The sequence below is a fragment of the Mustelus asterias genome, unplaced genomic scaffold (genome assembly GCF_964213995.1).
Source record: "Mustelus asterias unplaced genomic scaffold, sMusAst1.hap1.1 HAP1_SCAFFOLD_210, whole genome shotgun sequence".
Lineage (NCBI taxonomy): Eukaryota > Metazoa > Chordata > Chondrichthyes > Carcharhiniformes > Triakidae > Mustelus > Mustelus asterias.
In genome coordinates this window covers 749,835-770,515 of record NW_027590197.1, presented here as the reverse complement: position 1 = coordinate 770,515, position 20,681 = coordinate 749,835, and the positions used below count along the sequence as shown (strand labels likewise).

General features: G+C 47.3%; 2 protein-coding genes across 6 annotated transcripts in view; both read right to left on the bottom strand.

The window, feature by feature from the left end:
- The window catches only part of LOC144485675 (uncharacterized), a 77,450-nt gene that overhangs the window by 5,336 nt on the left and 51,433 nt on the right, over window positions 1-20,681 (bottom strand). The window contains exons 1-2 of one of the 5 annotated variants that reach the window (XM_078203777.1): window positions 3,999-5,107; window positions 1,069-1,146 (exon numbers count right to left, since the gene is read on the bottom strand). In XM_078203777.1, coding sequence (XP_078059903.1) covers window positions 1,069-1,146; window positions 3,999-4,932 — 1,012 coding nt within the window. In that variant the 5' untranslated portion in view covers window positions 4,933-5,107. Of the gene's footprint in view, window positions 1-1,028; window positions 1,147-1,231; window positions 5,291-20,681 lie in introns of those variants that run through there. The other 4 variants (XM_078203776.1, XR_013496182.1, XR_013496183.1 and 1 more) reach the window with 4 other exon arrangements.
- Window positions 8,205-19,681, bottom strand: LOC144485678 (uncharacterized). The gene is made up of 3 exons (XM_078203787.1): window positions 19,617-19,681; window positions 18,141-18,241; window positions 8,205-10,217 (listed from the first exon to the last, which is right to left on the bottom strand). Exon 3 carries the CDS (start codon window positions 9,886-9,888, stop codon window positions 8,878-8,880), a length of 1,011 nt encoding a protein of 336 aa, XP_078059913.1. The 5' UTR covers window positions 9,889-10,217; window positions 18,141-18,241; window positions 19,617-19,681; the 3' UTR covers window positions 8,205-8,877.

The window sequence follows — 20,681 nt, the reverse complement described above, 5'->3', positions numbered from 1 at the left end:
TGCTGGAATTCATCATTAAGGAAGAAATAGCAGGACACCTGGAAAAAAATGGTTTGATCAAGCAGACGCAGCATGGATTCATGAAGGGAAAGTCGTGTTTGACAAATTTACTGGATTTTTATGTTGATGTAACGAGTGCGGTTGACAGAGGGGAACCAGTGGATGTGGTGTTTTTGGATTTCCAGAAGGCGTTCGATAAGGTGCCTCACAAAAGGTTGCTGCAGAAAATCAGGGTGCACGGAGTTAGGGGTAAAGTGTTAGCGTGGATTGGGGATTGGCTATCTAACAGGAAGCAGAGAGTTGGAATAAATGGGTGCTTTTCTGGTTGGCAGTTGGTGACTAGTGGCGTGCCACAGGGATTGGTGCTGGGGCCTCAAGTATTTACCATATGCATAGACGATCTGGAGGAGGGGACCGAGTGTTGGGTAACAAAGTTTGCGGATGACACAAAGATGAGTGGGAAAGTGAATTGCGTGGAGGATGCGGTAAGTCTGCAGAGAGATTTGGATAGGCTAAGTGAGTGGGCGAGGATCTGGCAGATGGAGTATAGCGTTGGTAAGTGTGAGCTTATCCACTTTGGAAGGAATAATAGTAAAATGGAAGCTGCAATGCTGCCCCCTGTTGTTCACTTCTCCCAGTCTCAGCATTGCAGAGTGTTTAAACAAGAATGGCACATTCAGCACCATGGAATGAGAACATTCGGACTAACTCTTCGTTATACAATTGTTCTGTTTGTATTAACAGTTCACAATCCAGGTCACAGATCTGATTCAGTGAGAGGAGGTGAGAGTGCCTTTGCAGGTTTTTGTACGGGCTCACTGCGCCTCTGTAGCAGTGTGGGGCTCAGCGCACAGTGATATACGGCAGAGTCAGAGACATGGACCCCAGTGATATTTAAAGGAACTGTTTTCTTGTCCTTGTCCAAATCAGCAGAAAACCGGTCAGGGAAATCTGGAGACTTTTCTCCGCCCCCCGTGCTATATTTCTGCAGTAAATATCTCGGAGCTTCCCCGGGATACTGGATGTACCAGAAGAGATTTGGAAAAGCATCCGTTGTTGTGTAATTACAATTCACTATTACGTTCAATCCTTCCTGAACCGTTAATTCAGCCGGGTCCTGGGAAACTGAATCTTGGCCATTGATTCCTGCAACAAAATGTAGAATGTGTGAGAAATCTGTGAACAAATATAACCCATGAAACACACACTGAGGATCTGAGCTCAGACTCACCGGGCAGCGTGGTCATTGTTATCAGTAAAGCACACAGGAGATACATGGTTCCTGATTGGACAGTAAGCAGCGACAATGTTTACAATAAGTTGCTGCCTCTAGTCTTATATCACAGAGTGAACTCAGATCAGAGGCAGCTTCAAGTATTCAGAAACAGGGAGGCGTTTCTCAGTGCTGCGATTGGCTCATCTCCCTGAGCTGACGTCAGCTGCGAATCATAAAATCCCTGCAGTGCAGAAGGAGGCCATTCGCCCCATCGAGTCTATACCGGTCACAATACCACCCAGGCTCCACTCCCGCAACTCCATGTATTTACCCTGCGTATCCCCTGACGCTCGGGTCAATTTAGCATGGCCAATCAACCTAACCTGCACATCTTTGGACTGTGGGAGGAAACAGGAGAACCCGAAGGGGACCCACGTAGACACTGGGAGAACATGCAAACTCAGACAGAAAGTGATCCGAAGCCGGAATTGAACCCGGGTCCCTGACACTGTGAGACAGCAGCGCTGACCATTGTGGCATCATGCCGCCCCGTAACCAGTGAACCAATCACTGTTAGTTAATGATTTAATATAGCTGGCACTTTCCAATCACATTCCTTCCCTGGCCGTAAACTTATTTCTAAAGTCTTTGCTCTCTCTCTGCTCTCTCCCACATCATCACTTATTCTGTCTCATTAACTGGTTAACTCGCTTTCCTCAGAACTCAGTCCATCAATCTTTCTTAAGGCAGATCCTTTTTTCTAATTTAATCATTTATGGGTGACACGGTGGCGCAGTGGTTCGCATTGTTGCCTCACAGCCCCAGGGACACGGGTTCGATTCCAGCCTCGGGTCACTGTCTCTGTGGAGTTTGCACTTTCTCACCGTGTCTGCGTGGGTTTCCTCAGGTGCTCCAGTTTCCCTCCACATTCCTAAACTGTGCAGGTTTGCTGGATTGGCCACGCAAAATTACCCTAAGTGTCAGGGGATAGCAGGGTAAATATGTGGGTTACGGGGATAGGGCCTGGGTGGGATTGTTGTCGGGACAGGCTCCATCCTGCATTGTCGGGATTCAATGATTCAGCAGCCTAACGTACAGGGATTAATGAGTAGCATCCAGGACTCAACATAATTAATAGTTAGTGCTGTAAGTATACCGGGGATAAGTAGTCACTCAACTCTGCACCAGGAAATATTTCACGGACTCATAACATAGAAACTAGAAGCAGGAGCCTTCTCCGCCATTCATCGTAATCATAGCTGATCATGGAATTCAATATCCTGATCCTCCTTCCCCCTCGACCCCTTTAGCCCCAAGAGCTATATCAAATTTCTTCTTGAAATCAGACAACGTTTTGGCCTCAACTACATTCGGTGGTATTGAATTCCATACATTCAACACTCTCTGGATGAAGGAATTTCCCTTCACCTCAGTTTTTCCCTTATCTTCAAAAGATGACCCATGGTTCTGGATTCCACCATTGGGAACAGTCTTCTGGATCTACCCTGTCGAACCCTGTTAGAATTTTATAAGTTTCTATGAGACCCCCTCTCACTATTCGAAACCGCAGTGAATATAATCCTAACGGATTTAATCTCTCCTCATATGACAGAGCTGCCATCCCAGGAATCAGCATAGTAAATCTTCACTGTACCCCTCTATTCCCCAAATAGAAAAGCTCTGATTTCAATCAGTTATTATTTCTGCTCCACGGACTTGAAAATGGAACAATTCTGAGGCTGCATTTGATAATAGATCACTTTTAAAATGTGTCGCCGGGCAGATAGGCACCGAATCCAGAATTTTTCTAAGTACAGATTAAGGAAGTTATTCACCCGGGGTAATCTGCAGATTTTGTGCGGATGGGATCGGAGAATGGTTGGATTTGATCCGGGAATAATAGGATGGCAAATGTGACATTTCACAACACTGACAATGGCTGAGCTCAGTGGGGGAATATTATTCAGCTGGGGCTGTATTGTGGCCTTCATTTCCTGCGCATTTTCGTTGAGATCCGACTCTTTTTCTCTGACCCTGAAACGTCTGCGTCACTTTTTGTATGAGGCCCGCGGGAGCCTCATTCACTGTGGGTCTCAGTGGGAATCAAATTGTTGTCTAATTGTCCCAGCAGATAACAGGTTCCTTTGAACTCTCCAGCTGCTACTTTAATGCAGACTTTAACCAATTTATTTTGAGCTGGTTTCTGTTCAATAAACTGGCACTGACACACAAACACATTAAAATATTTTAGACTTTTCTGCATTTTCAGTCTGGAAATCTAATCCTGCCATTTCACTCTCAGTCAGGAACAGATCCCAGTTTTGCACCAATCTCTGATTTAGCAGCATGCTTCCAGCATTCACTGTTGTTCTTCCTGACTCTAAACACAGTTGTAAAGGAACTTCTGTTCCTGGTCTAGGAGCGCTGAAACATAGAAGGGAGTGACTGAGATTCTTGCACATCTCAGGATTAAACCACACGGGTACTTTGCTGTCGTGAAGAGAGACGAGGAAGAGCAAAGTGCTGTTTGTCCCTCTGTGACCCTGAAGGACTGCGTCCTGTTTGCCATATGATCCACCCCCGATTGTCTTTTCTGAGCTCCAGCCTGGTGATGTTAAACAGTCAGGTGGGAAAGACAAAAATCTACAACAATTTTAAAAAACAAAGCTGGTCTATTTCATATTTATTCAGAATATTAAACCTCAACGGATGAAGACTGTCAGAGTGAACACGATTCAGTCCTGGATATGATTAACAGCATCATTAAGAGTAGAATCCAAACCTTGCAGTCGTTTGTGAACTCGCTGGTGTGTTAGCAGGTGGGATGACTGAATAAATCCCTTTCCACAGACATTACAGGTGAACGGCCTCTCCCCAGTGTGAACTCGCTGGTGTTTCAGAAGATAAGATAAATGAGAAAATCCCTTCCCACAGACAGAGCAGGTAAGTGGCCTCTCCGCACTGTGAACTTTCTGGTGTGTCAGCAGGTTGGATGACTGACTGAATCCCTTCCCACACACAGAGCAGGTGAACGGCCTCTCCCCAGTGTGAACTCGCTGGTGATTCAATAAGTTGGATGAACGAGTGAATCCCTTCCCACAGTCTGAGCAGGTGAAGGGCCTCTCCCCAGTGTGAATTCTCTGGTGGTTCAATAGGGCAGATGGACGGCTGAATCCCTTCCCACACACACAGCAGGTGAATGGCCTCTCCCCAGTGTGAGCATATTGGTGCGTTAGCAGATCCTTTTTATTTTTAAAGCTCTTCGCACAGTGGGAACAATTAAAAAGTTTGTTATCAGAGTGAACAAGTTGATGTGTCTGCAAGTGGGATGACTGAATGAATCCTTTCCCACACACAGAGCAGGTGAACGGTCTCTCCCCAGTGTGAATTCGTTGGTGTGTCAGCAGATCCTTTTTGCATTTAAAACTCTTCTCACAGTCAGAACATGTAAACATTCTCTCATCAGTGTGAACAAGTTGGTGTGTCACAATGTGGGATGAGCGAGTGAATCCCTTCCCACACACAGGGCAGGTGAACGGCCTCTCCCCAGTGTGAACCCGTTGGTGAGTCAGAAGGTTGTATGAATGGGTGAATCCCTTCCCACAGACGGAGCAGGTGAACGGTCTCTCCCCAGTGTGACTGCGCCGATGAACTTCCAGTTGTGATGGGAAACCGAATCCCTTCCCACAATCCACACATTTCCACGGTTTCTCCATGGTGCGGGTGTCCTTGTGTTTCTCCAGGTTGGATGATCAGTTCAAGCCTCATCCACACACACAACATACACGTAGTTTCACCCTGCTGTGAACTGTGATGTTTTTTCAGGCTGTGTAACTGGTTAAAGCTCTTTCCACATTCAGTTCACTGGAACACTCTCACTCGGGTGTGTGTTTGTCTCAATGCTTTTCCGGTCACACTGATGTTTAATTTCTTTGCCCACAGGCAGAACAGACAAATATTTCTCTTTCTATATTCAAAGACCAATGATATTCAGCTCCGAAGGAACTGAATGACTTTGTCAGATGTGATGTCCGGTTTGAATTTTCTGTCTGCCAATCTTTCACTTCCAATATCCTGTAAAAACAGTTTAGAAAAGTCATCACTGTCAGAACACGATAGAAACTCTGAACAGACAATTCTAGTTCGTCTGGAACATTTTTTCCTCTCTTGTTCCCCCAAATCTGTAAATCTCCGTCCCACACACTCTCCCTCCTCCCTGGGCTGAAATCCAAATCCATCTCACCATTTCTTTCCTCCACTCCCAGTTTTCTCCCTCCCTCTCCTCTGTCTGGGTTCAGTTCTCCAGCTCCTGTCTGCAGACTGACAATAAAACCAATGGGTCTTATTGGGGGTGTTGGGGCCTCCAGCGGGTGTTTGTGAATCCTCCCCGCCCACCTCCCAGGGTTTCCTTCCTTCCCAGAGATCAGAGTCCTCATTGATCTGAGGCCAAAGTGTAACCTCTTATTTATTGTCCCCCTCCCCCATCCTCTGATGTGAACCATCCTCCAGTGGCTGAGCCAGGATGGGGCCGTTAACCTGGGTCTGTTCCCGGGAGGGAGGGAGGGAGAAGCCCCGCAGCTGCAAACCAGGGAGCTGACAATGATTCTGAAGGGTTTGCGGATCCACAAAGTGTTTCCAAATCCTCCCAGCCACCGCCTAACGCTGACTCCGCTTCTCCGGGACAAACAAGCGCCAAGGACAGCAATGACACTGCGCATGCTCCACATCACAATGCCCGGGCGCTGATTGACGCCAGCTCCGGACCAATAGGAAGAGGGGGCGGGACTGGAGGACCGAGCGGGAGCGGCTGGTCCTCCAACCAATCGGAGTGAATGAGGGGCGGGACCTGAAGCATGCGCAGTGCGGGTAATGGCGGCGGCGGCGGACGGACGGTTTCAACTTGGAAGCGAGAACAATACAAGGTAGAGGGCGGCGCGCGGGGAATGATAAATGTGGCGGGTGGGTGGCCTTCAAAAAGAATACGGCCCGGCCGGACATCTTAGAGGCCGCGACAATGGCTGAGGGGCCGACAACCCCAGCCATTGCCTTGACACAGGCCTCGATGGACATGTCGGGGTGGGCGTAGCACTTCACCCCGAGCTGCCGCGTGAGCAACGAAAAAGGTGGCAGGGCCTTGGGAGCGGCGGGGGCTCTGGCAGCTGCCACGCCCGCATAGGTGGGCCGAGAAGGCTCTGCCACGGCAGGGCGTATAAGAGGAGGGAAAAATAAGGGAGGGTAGGGTAGGGTAGGTGGATGGGGATCTAGGTGCTCTCTCCCCGGAGCGAGAGAGGAGGTCGGAGGAGCAGGAGGGAGGACGAGGGACAAGGCACGGAGGGGGGCCGGTGCCCCAGTCAGGGGGAAAGAGGGGAGGGGGTGCCGGTGTTGGGGGCAGCAGCAGTGGGTGGGGGACTTTACTCCTCCAGCCCTTTTGGGCGCAAACAGTTCAAGTCCGGGGTGTCTTCACCCCGCCCGCCCGCAGATGGAAAAAACAGTCTGAATTTACTTCACCCCCCCCCCCATCCCTTTCAGGCACCGACCTTCTGATGATGAGGGCACCAGCCCAACCACTCAGTCCCTCGATGTTGAAACATGCAGTCCTCCCTCCCATAGATGGAAAGAAAAAAGAAAGAAACTCACTCCGTGTCCTCTCTCCCTCCAGGGAGAGAGCACCCTCCAGTGGGCGGACGGACGGAAGACAGGCAGGCCAGACGGCAGGCAGGCAGGCCAGACGGCAGGCAGGCCAGACGGCAGGCAGGCCGGACAGCAGGCAGGCAGGCAACAGCTCACCTTCCTCCCCCTTCCCACTTTCAGATGCTGGAATTAACAAATTAACATTCCTGCCCGGTTCTGACCCGGGGACCTTTCGCGTGTCAGGCAAACGTGACAACCACTTCACTACAGAAACAACCTCTCTGATGTTGGAGACAGGAGGAAGTTTCAGTCTGTCTGAAGCTCAATCTTCATTCACGCAAAGCCCGCGCTCTGATCAGCTGGAGGACCAGAGTCCTTCCGGTCCTTCAACTCTTCCTATTAATCAACACCTCAGAAGGTCAGGGGGCAGGATCTGCCCTGCAATTCGCAGCTTCCCCCTCCCTTGGACATGCGCAGTCCCGGGCCGGGGGGAGGGGGAGATCACCGAGCGGCTTCTCACTCTGGCCGGAGCCGCCAGCCTGGAAACCTTAGCTCGATGTGGTGCAGGGGGAGGGGAACGATGGGTGGGGGCGGGGCTCCCGGGTCCGCGCGCCCGGGCCTGCTCACTGGAACCCGGGGCGTCACCGCGGAGCAGAGTGATTCCTATTGGCTGATTCAAGGATGGCTCCACTGTGACATCACAAAGGGGAAGTTGGCCAATGATGATGTAATTTAAACAATGCCTTGAGATCACTTCACTTCTTGGTCAGACCCCCTTTTCAGTCCAGTGCTACTTGGAGTTTACCGTCAATTCAACAACTATTGGGTTACAAGTCCCTCACAGTTCTGATCACAAATTTATGATAAAATAATTCAAATAATGCATGAGAACGCTTCTTAACTAACTACCTACCACTGTTTGTTGATTGATCAGACCCCCTTTTTACACATTCAGGAATCTCAGCCACTGAACACCAGCCGGTCCTGGGATAAGTTTAATTCTAACTCATTATGAGTAAATATTCTCACCAGGTCCTCTTTCAGAGCCCTGCTAAGCAGCTTTAATGGTTCATGATTGCAGAAACTGAGCAGTCACAGGAATGTGGTCAAGATAGTCATGTCCCACAATGCCTCGCATTTAATCTGCAGTCCTTCAGTTATAACAGGATATGTGGCTGTCTGTAGCTGCCTCGGCCACGATCAGCGCCAACACTGCCTTCCTGAACTGCTATAATGCCGAAGGTGTAAGTACACCCACAGTGCTGTTAGGGAGGGATTTCCAGCTACACATTCCATACTTCCTCTAGACTGTGGGTGGATACGAGATTGATACATTTCATTCAACTGCACCCAAGCTGAGTTATTCAAATCCCTTTATTGTACGTGACAATATATTCATGATTTCTTTAAATCAGAAATTAAACATTCCCATTTGATTTCAGGTATTAACATATTCTGTTCGTTTGTTCTTTATTGTCAATGACAGGCTGGGGTTGTTCTCCTTGGAGCAAAGGAGGTTGAGGGGAGATTTGATAGAGGTGGACAAGATTCTGACAGGTTTAGATAAGGTGGACAAAGAAAAGCTGTTCCCATTAGCTGACGGGACAAGGATGAGAGGGACACAGGTTTATGGTTTTGGGTCAGAGAGGAAGGCGGGATGTGAGGAAGAATATTTTGATGCAGTGAATGGTAATGACCTGGAACTCGCTGCCTACGAGGGTCGAGGAAGTGGAGACAATAAACAATTACAAAGGAAATTGGATGGGCATCTGGGGGAGTTTCAAACAGAAATAGTGACTCTTAACTTCCTAACACCCTGTCACTCTGTGATCCGTGTGAAATTTGAAACCAGGTATTCGCAACAAGACTCAAAGAGCATCAGCCCACTGGAGGCAAAGACATGAGACCGGCCAGTCCAACAGAAAGAAACCCTCCGACCCTCCCCATTGACCAACTGTGAGAATGAACAAAATGCAGTCCTGGATGTAATTGAGAGCAGAAAGAATAACAGCAGAATCCAACCCCTGGAATCACTCGTGAACTCGCTGGTGTTTCAGCAGCTGGGATGAAACTATGAATCCCTTCCCACACTGAGAGCAGGTGAACGGCCTCTCCCCAGTGTGAACTCGCTGGTGACACCGCAGGGTGAATAAATCAGTGAATCCCTTCCCACACTGAGAGCAGGTGAATGGCCACTCCCCAGTGTGAACTCGCTGGTGTCTCCGCAGAGTGGATAAATCAGTGAATCCCTTCCCACACTGAGAGCAGGTGAAAGGTCTCTCCCCTGTGTGAACTCGCTGGTGTCTCTGCAGGTTAGCTAATTGACTGAACCCTTTCTCACACTGAGAGCAGGTGAACGGCCTCTCCCCAGTGTGAACTCGCTGGTGTTTCCGCAGGGTGGAAATATCAGTGAATCCCTTCTCACACTGAGAGCAGGTGAACGGCTTCTCCCCAGTGTGAACTCGCTGGTGTGCCTGCAGGCTGGATGACCGAGTGAATCCCTTCCCACACTGAGAGCAGGTGAACGGTGTCTCCCCAGTGTGAACTCGCTGGTGTCTCTGCAGGTTAGATAATTGACTGAACCCCTTCTCACACTGAGAGCAGGTGAACGGCCTCTCCCCAGTGTGAACTCGCTGGTGCGTCCGCAGGGTGGATAAATCAGTGAATCCCTTCTCACACTGAGAGCAAGTGAACGGCCTCTCCCCAGTGTGAACTCGCTGGTGTGTCTGCAGGTTAGATAATTGACTGAACCCCTTCTCACACTGAGAGCAGGTGAACGGCCTCTCCCCAGTGTGAACTCGCTGGTGCGTCCGCAGGGTGGATAAATCAGTGAATCCCTTCTCACACTGAGAGCAGGTGAACGGTTTCTCCCCAGTGTGAACTCGCTGGTGTCTCTGCAGATGGGATACCCGAGTGAATCCCTCCCCACACTGAGAGCAAGTAAATGGTCTCTCCCCAGTGTGGCTGCGCCGATGAGCTTCCAGCAGGGATGGGACTTTGTATCTTTTCCCACAGTCCCCACATTTCCATGGTTTCTCCATGGTGCAGGTGTCCTTTCCTCTCTCTTCAGTTGAAGACTCGTCCACACACAGAACAGTCCCCGCCCCTCCCCACCGCTGTGAATGGTGTGATATTTATTCAGGCTGTGTAACTGGTTCAAGCTCAGTGCACTGGAACACACTCACTCCAGTCTGGCAGTGTGTTGGCACTTTTCCAGTCACTGATGTTTGAAATCTTTTCAAGTCATCAGACCGGACAACCATTTCTCCTCGATTCAAAGGCCGATGATATTCAGGTCCCAAGGAATGTGACTCTGTCAGATCTAGATGTGACGTTTGAGATTTCAGCCTGTGATTCCTCTTTCAGTATCCTGTAAAACAAGTTTACAGAGGTCATCAGTGTCAGTGCAGGATGGAAATTCAGAACACGCAATTCTAGTTTCTATGGAACATTCTTTCCTCTCTCCAGACTCCAAACATTGGCTCTATTCTCTCTCTATCTGGGGGATAGCGTGGGAAATGATGCTGCGGTAGATCAGCCAATTCTCAATGAATGGTTGAGGCAATTCGATGGGCTGAATGGCCAACTGCAGCTCCTGTTTCTTATGATTTGTGTGTGGTGGACAGGAAGCAGTGAGCATGGATCTGTCAATCAGCCTCAATCAGCACCTTCAGGAGAATTGGGAGGGTGAGTATTAGATACAGCAGAGTGAGAATGGAGGGAGAGTGTGTGGGATGGAGATTCACAGCTTTTGGGGAATGAGAGGAAAGAATGTTCATTAGAATCATAGAATTGCTACATCTTATCAACCGTCCCTGAGCTTTCACAATGAATCTCTCTTCTCAAGACACTCTAATCTCTGACTTGTCTGTGCTGCCAGCAGTCTCACAAAGCAGCTGCCTGTGTGTTGATACAAGGGGCCCTGCTCGGCAAGTTTAATGCTCCATGACTGTGTCTTTAATGACTGAATAACTATAGGAATATGGTCAAGTCAGCTAAATCACATGATGCTTTATATTACGGTTAGTAACGGTCCATTTTGTTAACATAGCACATTTGGATATATAAATACAGATAAAAGCAAAATATTGCGGATGCTGGAATCTGAAACAAAAACAGAAAATGCTGGAAAATGTCAGCAGGTCTGACAGCATCTGTGGAGAGAGAATAGAGCCAACATTTAAAGTCTGGATGACCCTTCATCAGAGCTCTGACAAAGGGTCATCCAGACTCGAAATGTTAGTCTATTCTCACTCTATAAATATATATACGACAGCTGCCTCAGCCTTGGCCCACTCTAACACATGCACGAAGCAGTGCTGACTATGTGGAAATGCTCAGATTAAAGTTTCCTGCCTTCTCTTTAACAGCTCGTGAAAATGTTTATCGGCTTGCAGACCTTCAAAGGAGTCAGTGTCTGCTATTTCAGCATGAACAGGCTAATCTTCACTGACGTAGGCCCCAGAACATTCTGCTTTTCGGCCTTCACCAGAGGGTGAGCAAGACGAGATTTCTCCATAACAAATACCAAAGGCGAGATATGGGGATATGCTATGCAAATAAAAGATTAGCAGAAGTCAATTTTGAACGCGAAAGGGCGAAAAGCTAGGATTTAATTGGCGAATATGTCCGTCAATGAAGGATTAGAAACATTCCTGGTTTCTGATTTGCTGTAATTGACTATTATTGCCAAGTTATTTTTCTGTAACATCAGAACCACTTGCGGGACAGCTGCACAGGGTTTCTCCTTGTGCACAAGTCATTAAAGGCCCCACATTGGATTATGCCTGGTGTCCAGTGCTGTTTGTACTCAAGTCGACTAAGAATGCCTAAAGTTGCTGGTACCCAGGATCTCTGACAACTATCCCTAACCAGACCTTGATTATCCAAAGGTTGGCCAGAATCCTCTCCAGTAACTTACCCGCCACTGTTGTCAGGTTCACCGACCTGTAATTACCAGGCTTCTCTTTGCAACCCTTCTTAAACAACGGAACAACATTAGCCACACTCTAGTCTTCCAGAACTTCACCAGTGGAAAGGGATGAAGCAAATATCTCTGCAAGAGCCTCTGCAATTTCTTCCCCACCCTTCCACAAGATCAGAGGATGCACTTGATTAGATTTATTATTGTCACATGTACTAGTATACAGTGAAAAGAATTGTTTCTTGCACACTATCAAGACAAGGCATACAGTTCATAGAGAAGGAAAGGAGAGAGTGCAGGATGTAATGAATCTCTGGAATTCTCTGCCCATTGAAGTGGTGGAGGCTTCCTCGTTGAATATGTTTAAATCACGGGTAGATAGTTTTCTGATCGATAAGGGAATTAGGGGTTATGGGGAGCAGGCGGGTAAGTGGAACTGATTCGCTTCAGATCAGCCATGATCTTGTTGAATGGCGGGGCAGGCTCGAAGGGCCAGATGGCCTACTCCTGCTCCTATTTCTTATGTTCTTAGTGTTACAGTCATAGCTAAGGTGGACAGAAAGATTAACTTAGTGCGAGATAGGTCCAATCAAAAGTCTGACGGCAACAGGAAAGAAGCTGTTCTTGAGTTGGTTGGTACGTGAGCTCAGACTTTTGTTTCATTTCCCAAAGGAAATAGGTGGAAGAGTGAATGTCCGGGGTGCGAGGGTTGATTATGCTGGCTGCTTTTCCGAGGCAGCCGGATGTGTACACAGAGTCAATGGATGGGAGGCGGGTTTGCGCAATGGACTGGGCTTCATTCACAATCCTTTGAGAAATCCTTTGTTGAGAAAAGCATGGATGTTAGGGAACTTGAGGAAATAAATAGTGATGTCTTGAGGAGTGTACATATAACAGAGAAGGAGGTGCTGGAAGTCTTAAAGTGCATCAAGGTAGATAAATCCCGGGGACCTGCTGAAGTGTATCCCAGGACATTGTGGGAGGCTAGAGAGGAAATTGCGGATCTCCGAGCAGAGATATTTGAATCATCGATAGTCACAGGTGAGGTGCCTGAAGATTGGACGGTGGCAAATGTTGTGCCTTTGTTTAAGAAGGGCTGCAGGGAAAAGTCTGGGAACTACAGGCTGGTGGGTGGGCCTCACATCTGCAGTGGCTAAGTTGCTCAAAGATATTTTGAGAGACAGGATCTACAGGCATTTAGAGATGGAAGGACTGATTCGGGACAGCATGGCTTTGTGAGTGGAAAATCATGTCTCACAAATTTGATTGAGTTTTTTAGAACATAGAAAAAAATACAGCACAAACAGGCCTTTCGGCCCACAAGTTGCGCCGGTCATGTCCCTACCTACCTAGGCTTATATATAGGCTTACCTATCACCCTCAATCCTATTAAGTTCCATGTACTCATCGAGAAGTCTCTTAAAAGACCGTATTGAGTTTGCCTGCACCACCACTGACGGCAGCCGATTCCACTACCCACCACCCTCTGAGTGAAAAACTTACCCCTGACATCTCCTCTGTACCTACTCCCCAGACTATTGCTCACCGGCTATTCACACCTCATCCAGAACATCTTTTGTGTCTTTACTTGTCCCATTACAACTCGCTTTGGTCTTGGGCCATGAAACATTTGTCAGTTTGCAGATCTTTCATTTTGTCTCCTCTCTCTCTCAATTCTTCAGAGGTCAGTCTTTGACAAAGGGTCATCTGGACTCGAAACGTCAGCACTTTTCTCTCCTGACGGATGCTGCCAGACCTGCTGGGATTTTCCAGCATTTTCTCTTTTGGTTTCAGATTCCAGCATTCACAGTAATTTGCTTTTATCCTGATTTTCTTTGTGTGGCTCTGGAGAGCGCATTGGACTTGAAACGTTAGGGACAGAGAGAACGAGATTTTTCTCTCTCTCTCAGAGGGTCTTTGGTCTGTGGAATTCTCTTCCCCAGAGAGGAGTGGAGACAGAGTCATTGAATATTTTTAAGGCTGAATAAATGGATTCCTGATTGACAAGAGAGTCAGGATTTGGGGGGAGACAGAAATGTGGAGTTCTGACCTCAATCAGATCAGTCGGGATCTTGTCAAATGCTGGAGCAGAGGGGCCCAATGGTCCACTGCTGCTCCTCATTCATATGGATGTTTGGCTGTATGTTTCACTCTGTTTCTGCCTCCATAGAAGCTGCTGGGCCTGTTGACTATTTGTGACATTGACTGTTTTATTTCAGATTTTAAGACTCTGTAACATATCACTGTGTAATCTAACAATTAATCCAGTTCTCCTGGATTACTGCTCTGTAACATATCACTGTGTAATCTAACAATTAATCCAGTTCTCCTGGATTTCTGCTCTGTAACATATCACTGTGTAATCTAACAATTAATCCAGTTCTCCTGGATTAATGCTCTGTAACATATCACTGTGTAATCTAACAATTAATCCAGTTCCCCTGGATTCCTGCTCTGTAACATATCACTGTGTAATCCAACAATTAATCCAGTTCCCTGGATTACTGCGTTGTGGCATAGTGCTTAGCACCGCTGCCTCACAGCGCCAGGGACCCGGGTTCGATTCAAGTTTCAGGTCACTGTCTGTGTGGAGTTTGCACATTCTCCCCGTGTCTGCGTGGGTTCCCTCTGGATGCTCCAGTTTCCTCCCACAGATCAAAGATGGGCGGGTTATGTGGATTGGCCATGCTAAATTGCCCCTTAGTGTCAGGGGGACTAGCTAGGGTAAATGCATGGCGTTAAGGGGATAGGGCCTGAATAGGATTGTGGTCATGCAGACTCGATGGGCCGAATGGCCACCTTCTCCACTGTTGGATTCTATGATTCGAGTTAGAAGTCTCACATCACCAGGTTAAAATCCAACAGGTTTATTTGGTATCACAAGTTTTTGGAGCGCTGCTCCTTCATCAGGTGAGTCAATCGTCTATGATTCTAGATACAGACAAACTCACAGATGCACAAATACATTCACAGACACGCATATATGATTTCAAGAAGTAATTAGATATAGATCATGTGACTAAAGGGATCAAGGGATATGGGAGGAAGGGGGGAATCAGGATATTGAATTCGATGATCAGCCATGATCAAAATGAATGGTGGGGCAGGCTCGGAGGGCCGAATGGCCTACTCCTGCTTCTAGTTTCTATCTTTCTGCACTCATGCGCACACGCACGCACACACACACTGAGACCACCTGCTGGGCACCAAAATAATAACAGAAGCAAATCAGAAACTCAGTGTGTGGGTTTTATTGTGAAATGAGATAATGTATAAATATATCCCCATAGCTCCGGGTGGGAGTGGAATTGATGATTTCTTGACTGTCTGTCTGCACTGCTGCCTCACAGCGCCAGGGACCCGGGTTCAATTCCCAGCTTGGGTCACTGTCTGTGTGGAGTCTGCACATTCTCCCCGTGTCTGTGTGGGTTTCTTCCGGGTGCTCTGGTTTCCTCCCACAGTCTGAAAGATGCGCTGTTTAGGTGCATTGACCTGAACAGGTGCCGGACTGTGGCGACTCGGGGAATTTCACAGTAACTTCATTGCAGTGTTAATGTAAGCCTTACTTGCGACTAATAAATAAATTTAACTTTTAACTTTAATTTTGTGAACTCATAGAATCATAGAATCTTACAGTGCAGAAGGAGGCCATTCAGCCCATCGAGTCTGCAGCTTTCTCTGTTGCTGATCTTGATCAGATTATATAATGAGCCTTATTTTTGAGCTGGAGTTTGGCAGAATATGATGTCCAGTAGCTTTTAAAAATTAGTTGTTTGTTTAAACAATTTCTGCCAGCTCTGCAGTTTCTCACATTTCAGGTTATACAATTTGAATTTTTAAAATGAAGATCCACCTATTACAATATTACACTGGCCAGTACAACAGAATTCGACCCCTGTTATCACTTGTAAACTCTCTGGTGTCTCAGCAACTGGGATGAATCACTGAATCACTTCCCAAACTCAGAGCAGGTGAAAGGCTTGTGTCCAAGTGAATTTGCTGGTGTTTCAGCAGATTTGATGATTGAGTGAATCCCTTCCCACACACGGAGCAGGTGAAAGGCCTCTCCCCAGTGTGAATGCGCTGATGTGCTATCAGGGTGGCTGACAGAGTGAATCTCTTTCCACAAACAGAGCAGGTGAACGGCCTCTCTCCAGTGTGAATTCGCTGGTGTGTCAGGAGAGCGGATGACTGAGTGAATCTTTTTCCACACACTGAGCAGTTGAACGGCCTCTCCCCGGTGTGAACTCTCTGGTGTGTCAGCAAGTTAGATGACTGAGTGAATCCCTTTCCACACTCAGGGCAGGTGAATGGCTTCTCCCCAGTGTGAACTAGGTGGTGTGTCAGCAAAGTGTATGAATCTCTGAATCCTTTTCCACACACACAACAGGTGAATGGCTTCTCCCCAGTGTGAACCTTTTGGTGTGTCAGCAGAGTGGATGAATCTCTGAATCCCTTCCCACACTGTGAGCAGGTGACTAGCCTCTCCTCAGTGTGAATTCGCTGGTGTCTCAGCAGATTCGATGAATGATTGAATCCCTTCCCACAAGTGGAGCATCTGAACGGTCTCTCCCCGGTGTGACTGCGTCGATGAGATTCCACCTCAGATGGGGCTCTGAATCCCTTCCCACAGTCTCCACATTTCCATGGTTTCTCCATGGTGTCGGAGTCCTTGTGTCTCTCCACAATCAGTGCACTGGAACACTCTGATACGGGTGTGTGAATCTCAGCGCTTTTCCAGTCACACTGATGTTAAAAAGGCTGATGATTTTCACGTCCTTATGAATCAAGTGACTCTTTTGAGATTTCCGTTTTCAAAACCTCTCCTTCCAATAAAATCATCACTGTCAGCACATGATAGAAATTCAAAACAGACAATTGTAGTTTCTATGGAACATTCTTTAAATCTCCACCCACGCCCCTCACACATACACACTCTCTCTCTCATTCCATTTAGCATTCTGCAGCACGGTAGCACAGTGGTTAGCACTGCTGCCTCACAGTGCCAGGGACCCGGGTTCGATTTCCGGCTTGGGTCACTGTCTGTGTGGAGTTTGCACGTTCTCCCCGTGTCTGCATGAGTTTCCTCCCTCATTCTGAAAGACGTGCTGGTTCGGTGCATCGACCCGAACAGGTGCCGGAGTGTGACAACTAGGGGAATTTCACAGTAACTTCATTGCAGTGTTAATATAAACCTTACTTGTGACTAATAAATAAACTTTAAACTTTAATATACACGACCCAATTCTCCTGAAGGTGCTAATTAATGCTGATCGACACTCACCATTTCATGTTCCTGACAGATCGTAAGAAATAGTTCGAAATTCAGCCCACCAAGCTGCTCAAGTGAATTTTTTTTATTCATTCATGGGACATGGATGTTGCTGGCTGGCCAGCATTTATTACCCATCCCGAGTTGCTCTTGAAGGGCAGTTGAGAGTCAACCACATTGTTGTGGCTTTGGAGTCACATGTAGGCCAGACCAGTTAAGGATGGCAGATTTCATTCCCTGAAGCACATTAGTGAACCAGATAGGTTTTTCCGACAATCGACAATGGATTCATGGTCATCAGTCATTTCTTAATTCCAGATATTTTTAATTGAATTCAAATTCCACCAGCTGCTATGGGGTGGGATTGTGGTCGGTGCAGACTCGATGGGCTGAATGGCCTCCTTCTGTACTGTAGGATTTCTATGATTCTATGGCAGGATTCAAACCCGGGTCCCCAAAACATTAGCTGAGTTTCTGAATTAATAGTCTAGCAATAATACCACAAGGCCATCGTCTCCCATCAAGATCATGGCTGATCTGATTGTGATCTGAACTCCACTTTTCTTCCTGTCACCCTTGACTCCCTTTTCGATCAAAAATCTCTGTATTTTGAGTATATTTAATGATGCAGCCTCCACTGCTCTCTGGGGAAGAGACTTGCAAAGACTAACAGCCCTCTGAGGGAAGACATTTCTCCTCCTCGCCATCAGAAATGGGGGACTCTTTATTTTGACAATCTGCCGACTAATTCTGGAATCCCCAACATTGGAAACATCCTCTCTTCATCTATACTAATCACTACCTCACAATGTGATGTCAATACTATGGTCACCTCTAAACTCCAGTCAGTACAGGCCCAAACTTTCCTCACAAAACAACGCCTTCATCCCACGTATCAACCTGCAGATCCTTCTCTGAACTGACAATGACAGAGAGGTGATCAGGGAGGGCAGGGGTGAAACAAAGCAATGGATGGACATGGATTCAGATCCACAGTAACGGAGTCACACCAGCCCCAGAGACGTGGAACCAGAGTACAGATAACAGAGCACAGCACGAAAATTCAAAATTATAGGTAAATGTTCAACAATACTCACCTCTGAAACAATTTCACTGTTTTCTAATTTGAAACCTGCGGCTGGAAAGTCAGAAGCACTGGAATCAGAGAAGAATTGCAATCTTCAAATATTCTAACTCCCTGCAAAAGGAGATTACAAGAGTCATGTGTTAATTGTGGCTTGAAATTAAGAGATACACATTTTTTGGGGGTTTGAGATTGCTTGAAAATCCTCTTCTTCTAACCAAGGAGATTCCAAAATCACAGAATTTCTGCAGTGCAGAAGGAGGCCTTTTGGGCCATTGAGTCTGCATCAAGTTTCTAACAGAGCACCTTTACTCAGACCCTATCCCTGTAACCTGATGTACGTACATCACTAATCCTCCCCTTTCCTTCCCCCTCATCTTGGGACACAAAGGGACAATTTAGCACTGTCAATCAACCTAATCTGCACATCTTTGGAGTGTGGGAGGAAACCAGAGCACCCAGAGGAAACCCACATGGACAGAGGGAGAATGTGCAAACTCCATACAGACAATCACCCGAGGCTGGAATTGAACCGGGTCTCTGGCGCTATGAGACAGAAGTGCTAACCACTGTGTCACCCCCAACAGTCATTTGTCAGTCCTGAATATAAATCCATAACATTCTCCCCTCCTGTTTTCTCGCATAAGATTACTTAAGATGGAATATACTTACATTGGAAGCAATTCAGACAAGGTTCATGAGCTGATTTCGGGCATGAAGGGGTCTGTTTTATGAGGAAAGGTTCGGCAGGGTGCATCTATGCTCATTGGATTTTCGATAAATGAGACGTGATCTTACTGAAACATATGAGATTCTGAAGGTGCTTGACAGAGTGAATGCTGAAAGGGTTTACCCCTCAACACGGAATCTGGAACTGCGAGAACAATTTAAAAATAATGATCTAAGACAGAGATGAGGAGAAATTGCTTCTCTCAGAAGTTAAGTAAGCTGTGAAATTCTCTCCCTCATTGAACAGGAGAGGCCGGCTCATTGAGTATATTCAAAGCTGTGTTATATACAATTTTACCGACCAGGGAGTGATGAGATAGAGAGGTTGGGGCTGGAGGAAAATTGAGTTAAGCCATGTGTTTACTGAATGGCGGAGCAGCCTCGATGGGTCTAGATGCCCCCTCCTGCTCCTAATTTTGATCATGTTTTTATTCTGTTATTCCCCCTGCAGCACCTTCCCCCGGGAAAGGCAGCATCCATGAACCCGGCCTGTCAGTCAATGACTCAAACATTGTCTCTCCTGGTCACCCAAATCCTGAAGCTCCGCCCACTTGCTGCGCATGCGCTCTGCTCCCCGCTGAACAAAGATGGCGGCCACGGCACTAGGCCTGATCCCGGATAAAATCCCCGGAGCCGCAAACCCGGGACCGGAAGGCTCTTATTCAGGCCTTGCGGCCTACAGCAGATGTTTGTGAAGCCTCTGTTCCCTCCCCACCCCGAATCCCGGCTCCATTCCTCCCGCCGCCCCACCGATTCTCACCCCTTGAAATAAGTGTCTCCCGCACTCGTAGGCCTCCGAGCAAAGTAACACTGCGCATGAACCAGATACAGCGCTGCGCCTGCGTACTGGGCTCCTGTGGATGAATAGGGCACTTTCACACCCGCAGCGAATGCTGGGTAATAACTGCCATTGAAACCTCACACAGTAAATTCAAAATAACATTGTTAGCATTTGAGGTAAATTAATGAAATATTGAGAATTGGTGATCTGCTGTGCTCCATTTCTCAAAGTTCTGCTGCAGGACCATGCAATGGTTTCAAAGCTTTTACACCGTGTCCCTCTCACTCCTCCCTTTATGGTGCTGATTCTGGCTGGGTTCAATCGCACAGTCACTGGTTCTTCTCTCTGTCCCTGATACTGAATGTTCACTCTTTTAGAGAATGATACAGCATAAATAGAAATCATTTGGTCCATTATGTCTCTGCTGGCTCTCTGGAACATAAGAACATCAGAAATAGGAGTAGGAGTAGGCCATCTAGCCCCTCGAGCCTGCCCCGCCATTCAATAAGATCATGGCTGATCTGAAGTGAATCAGTTCCACTTACCTGCCTGCTCCCCATAACCCTTAATTCCCCTGCCGATCAGAAATCCATCTATCTGTGATTTAAACATATTCATGAGGTAGCCTCCTTCAGTGGGCAGAGAATTCCAGAGATTCACCACCCTCTGAGAGAAGAAGTTCCTCCTCAACTCTGTCCTAAACTGACTCCCCTTTATTTTGAGGCTGTGCCCTCTAGTTCTGGTTTCCTTTCAAAGTGGAAAGAATCTCTCCACTTCAACCCCATCCAGCCCCTTCATTATCTTATAGGTCTCGATAAGATCACCCTTCTAAACTCCAACGAGTACAAACCTAATCTGCTCAATCTCTCCTCATAATCTACACCCCTCATCTCCGATATCAACCTGCTGAATCTTCTCTGCACTCCCTCCAAGGCCAATATATCCTTTCGCAAGTAAGGGGACCAAAACTGCACACAGTATTCCAGCTGCGGCCTCATCAATGCCTCGTACAAATGCAGCAAGACTTCTCTGCTTTTATATTCT

Excerpts from the sequence above, each read along its gene's own strand:
- LOC144485678 (XM_078203787.1), bottom strand. The coding sequence starts at position 9,888 with ATGGAGAAACCATGGAAATGTGGGGACTGTGGGAAAAGATACAAAGTC.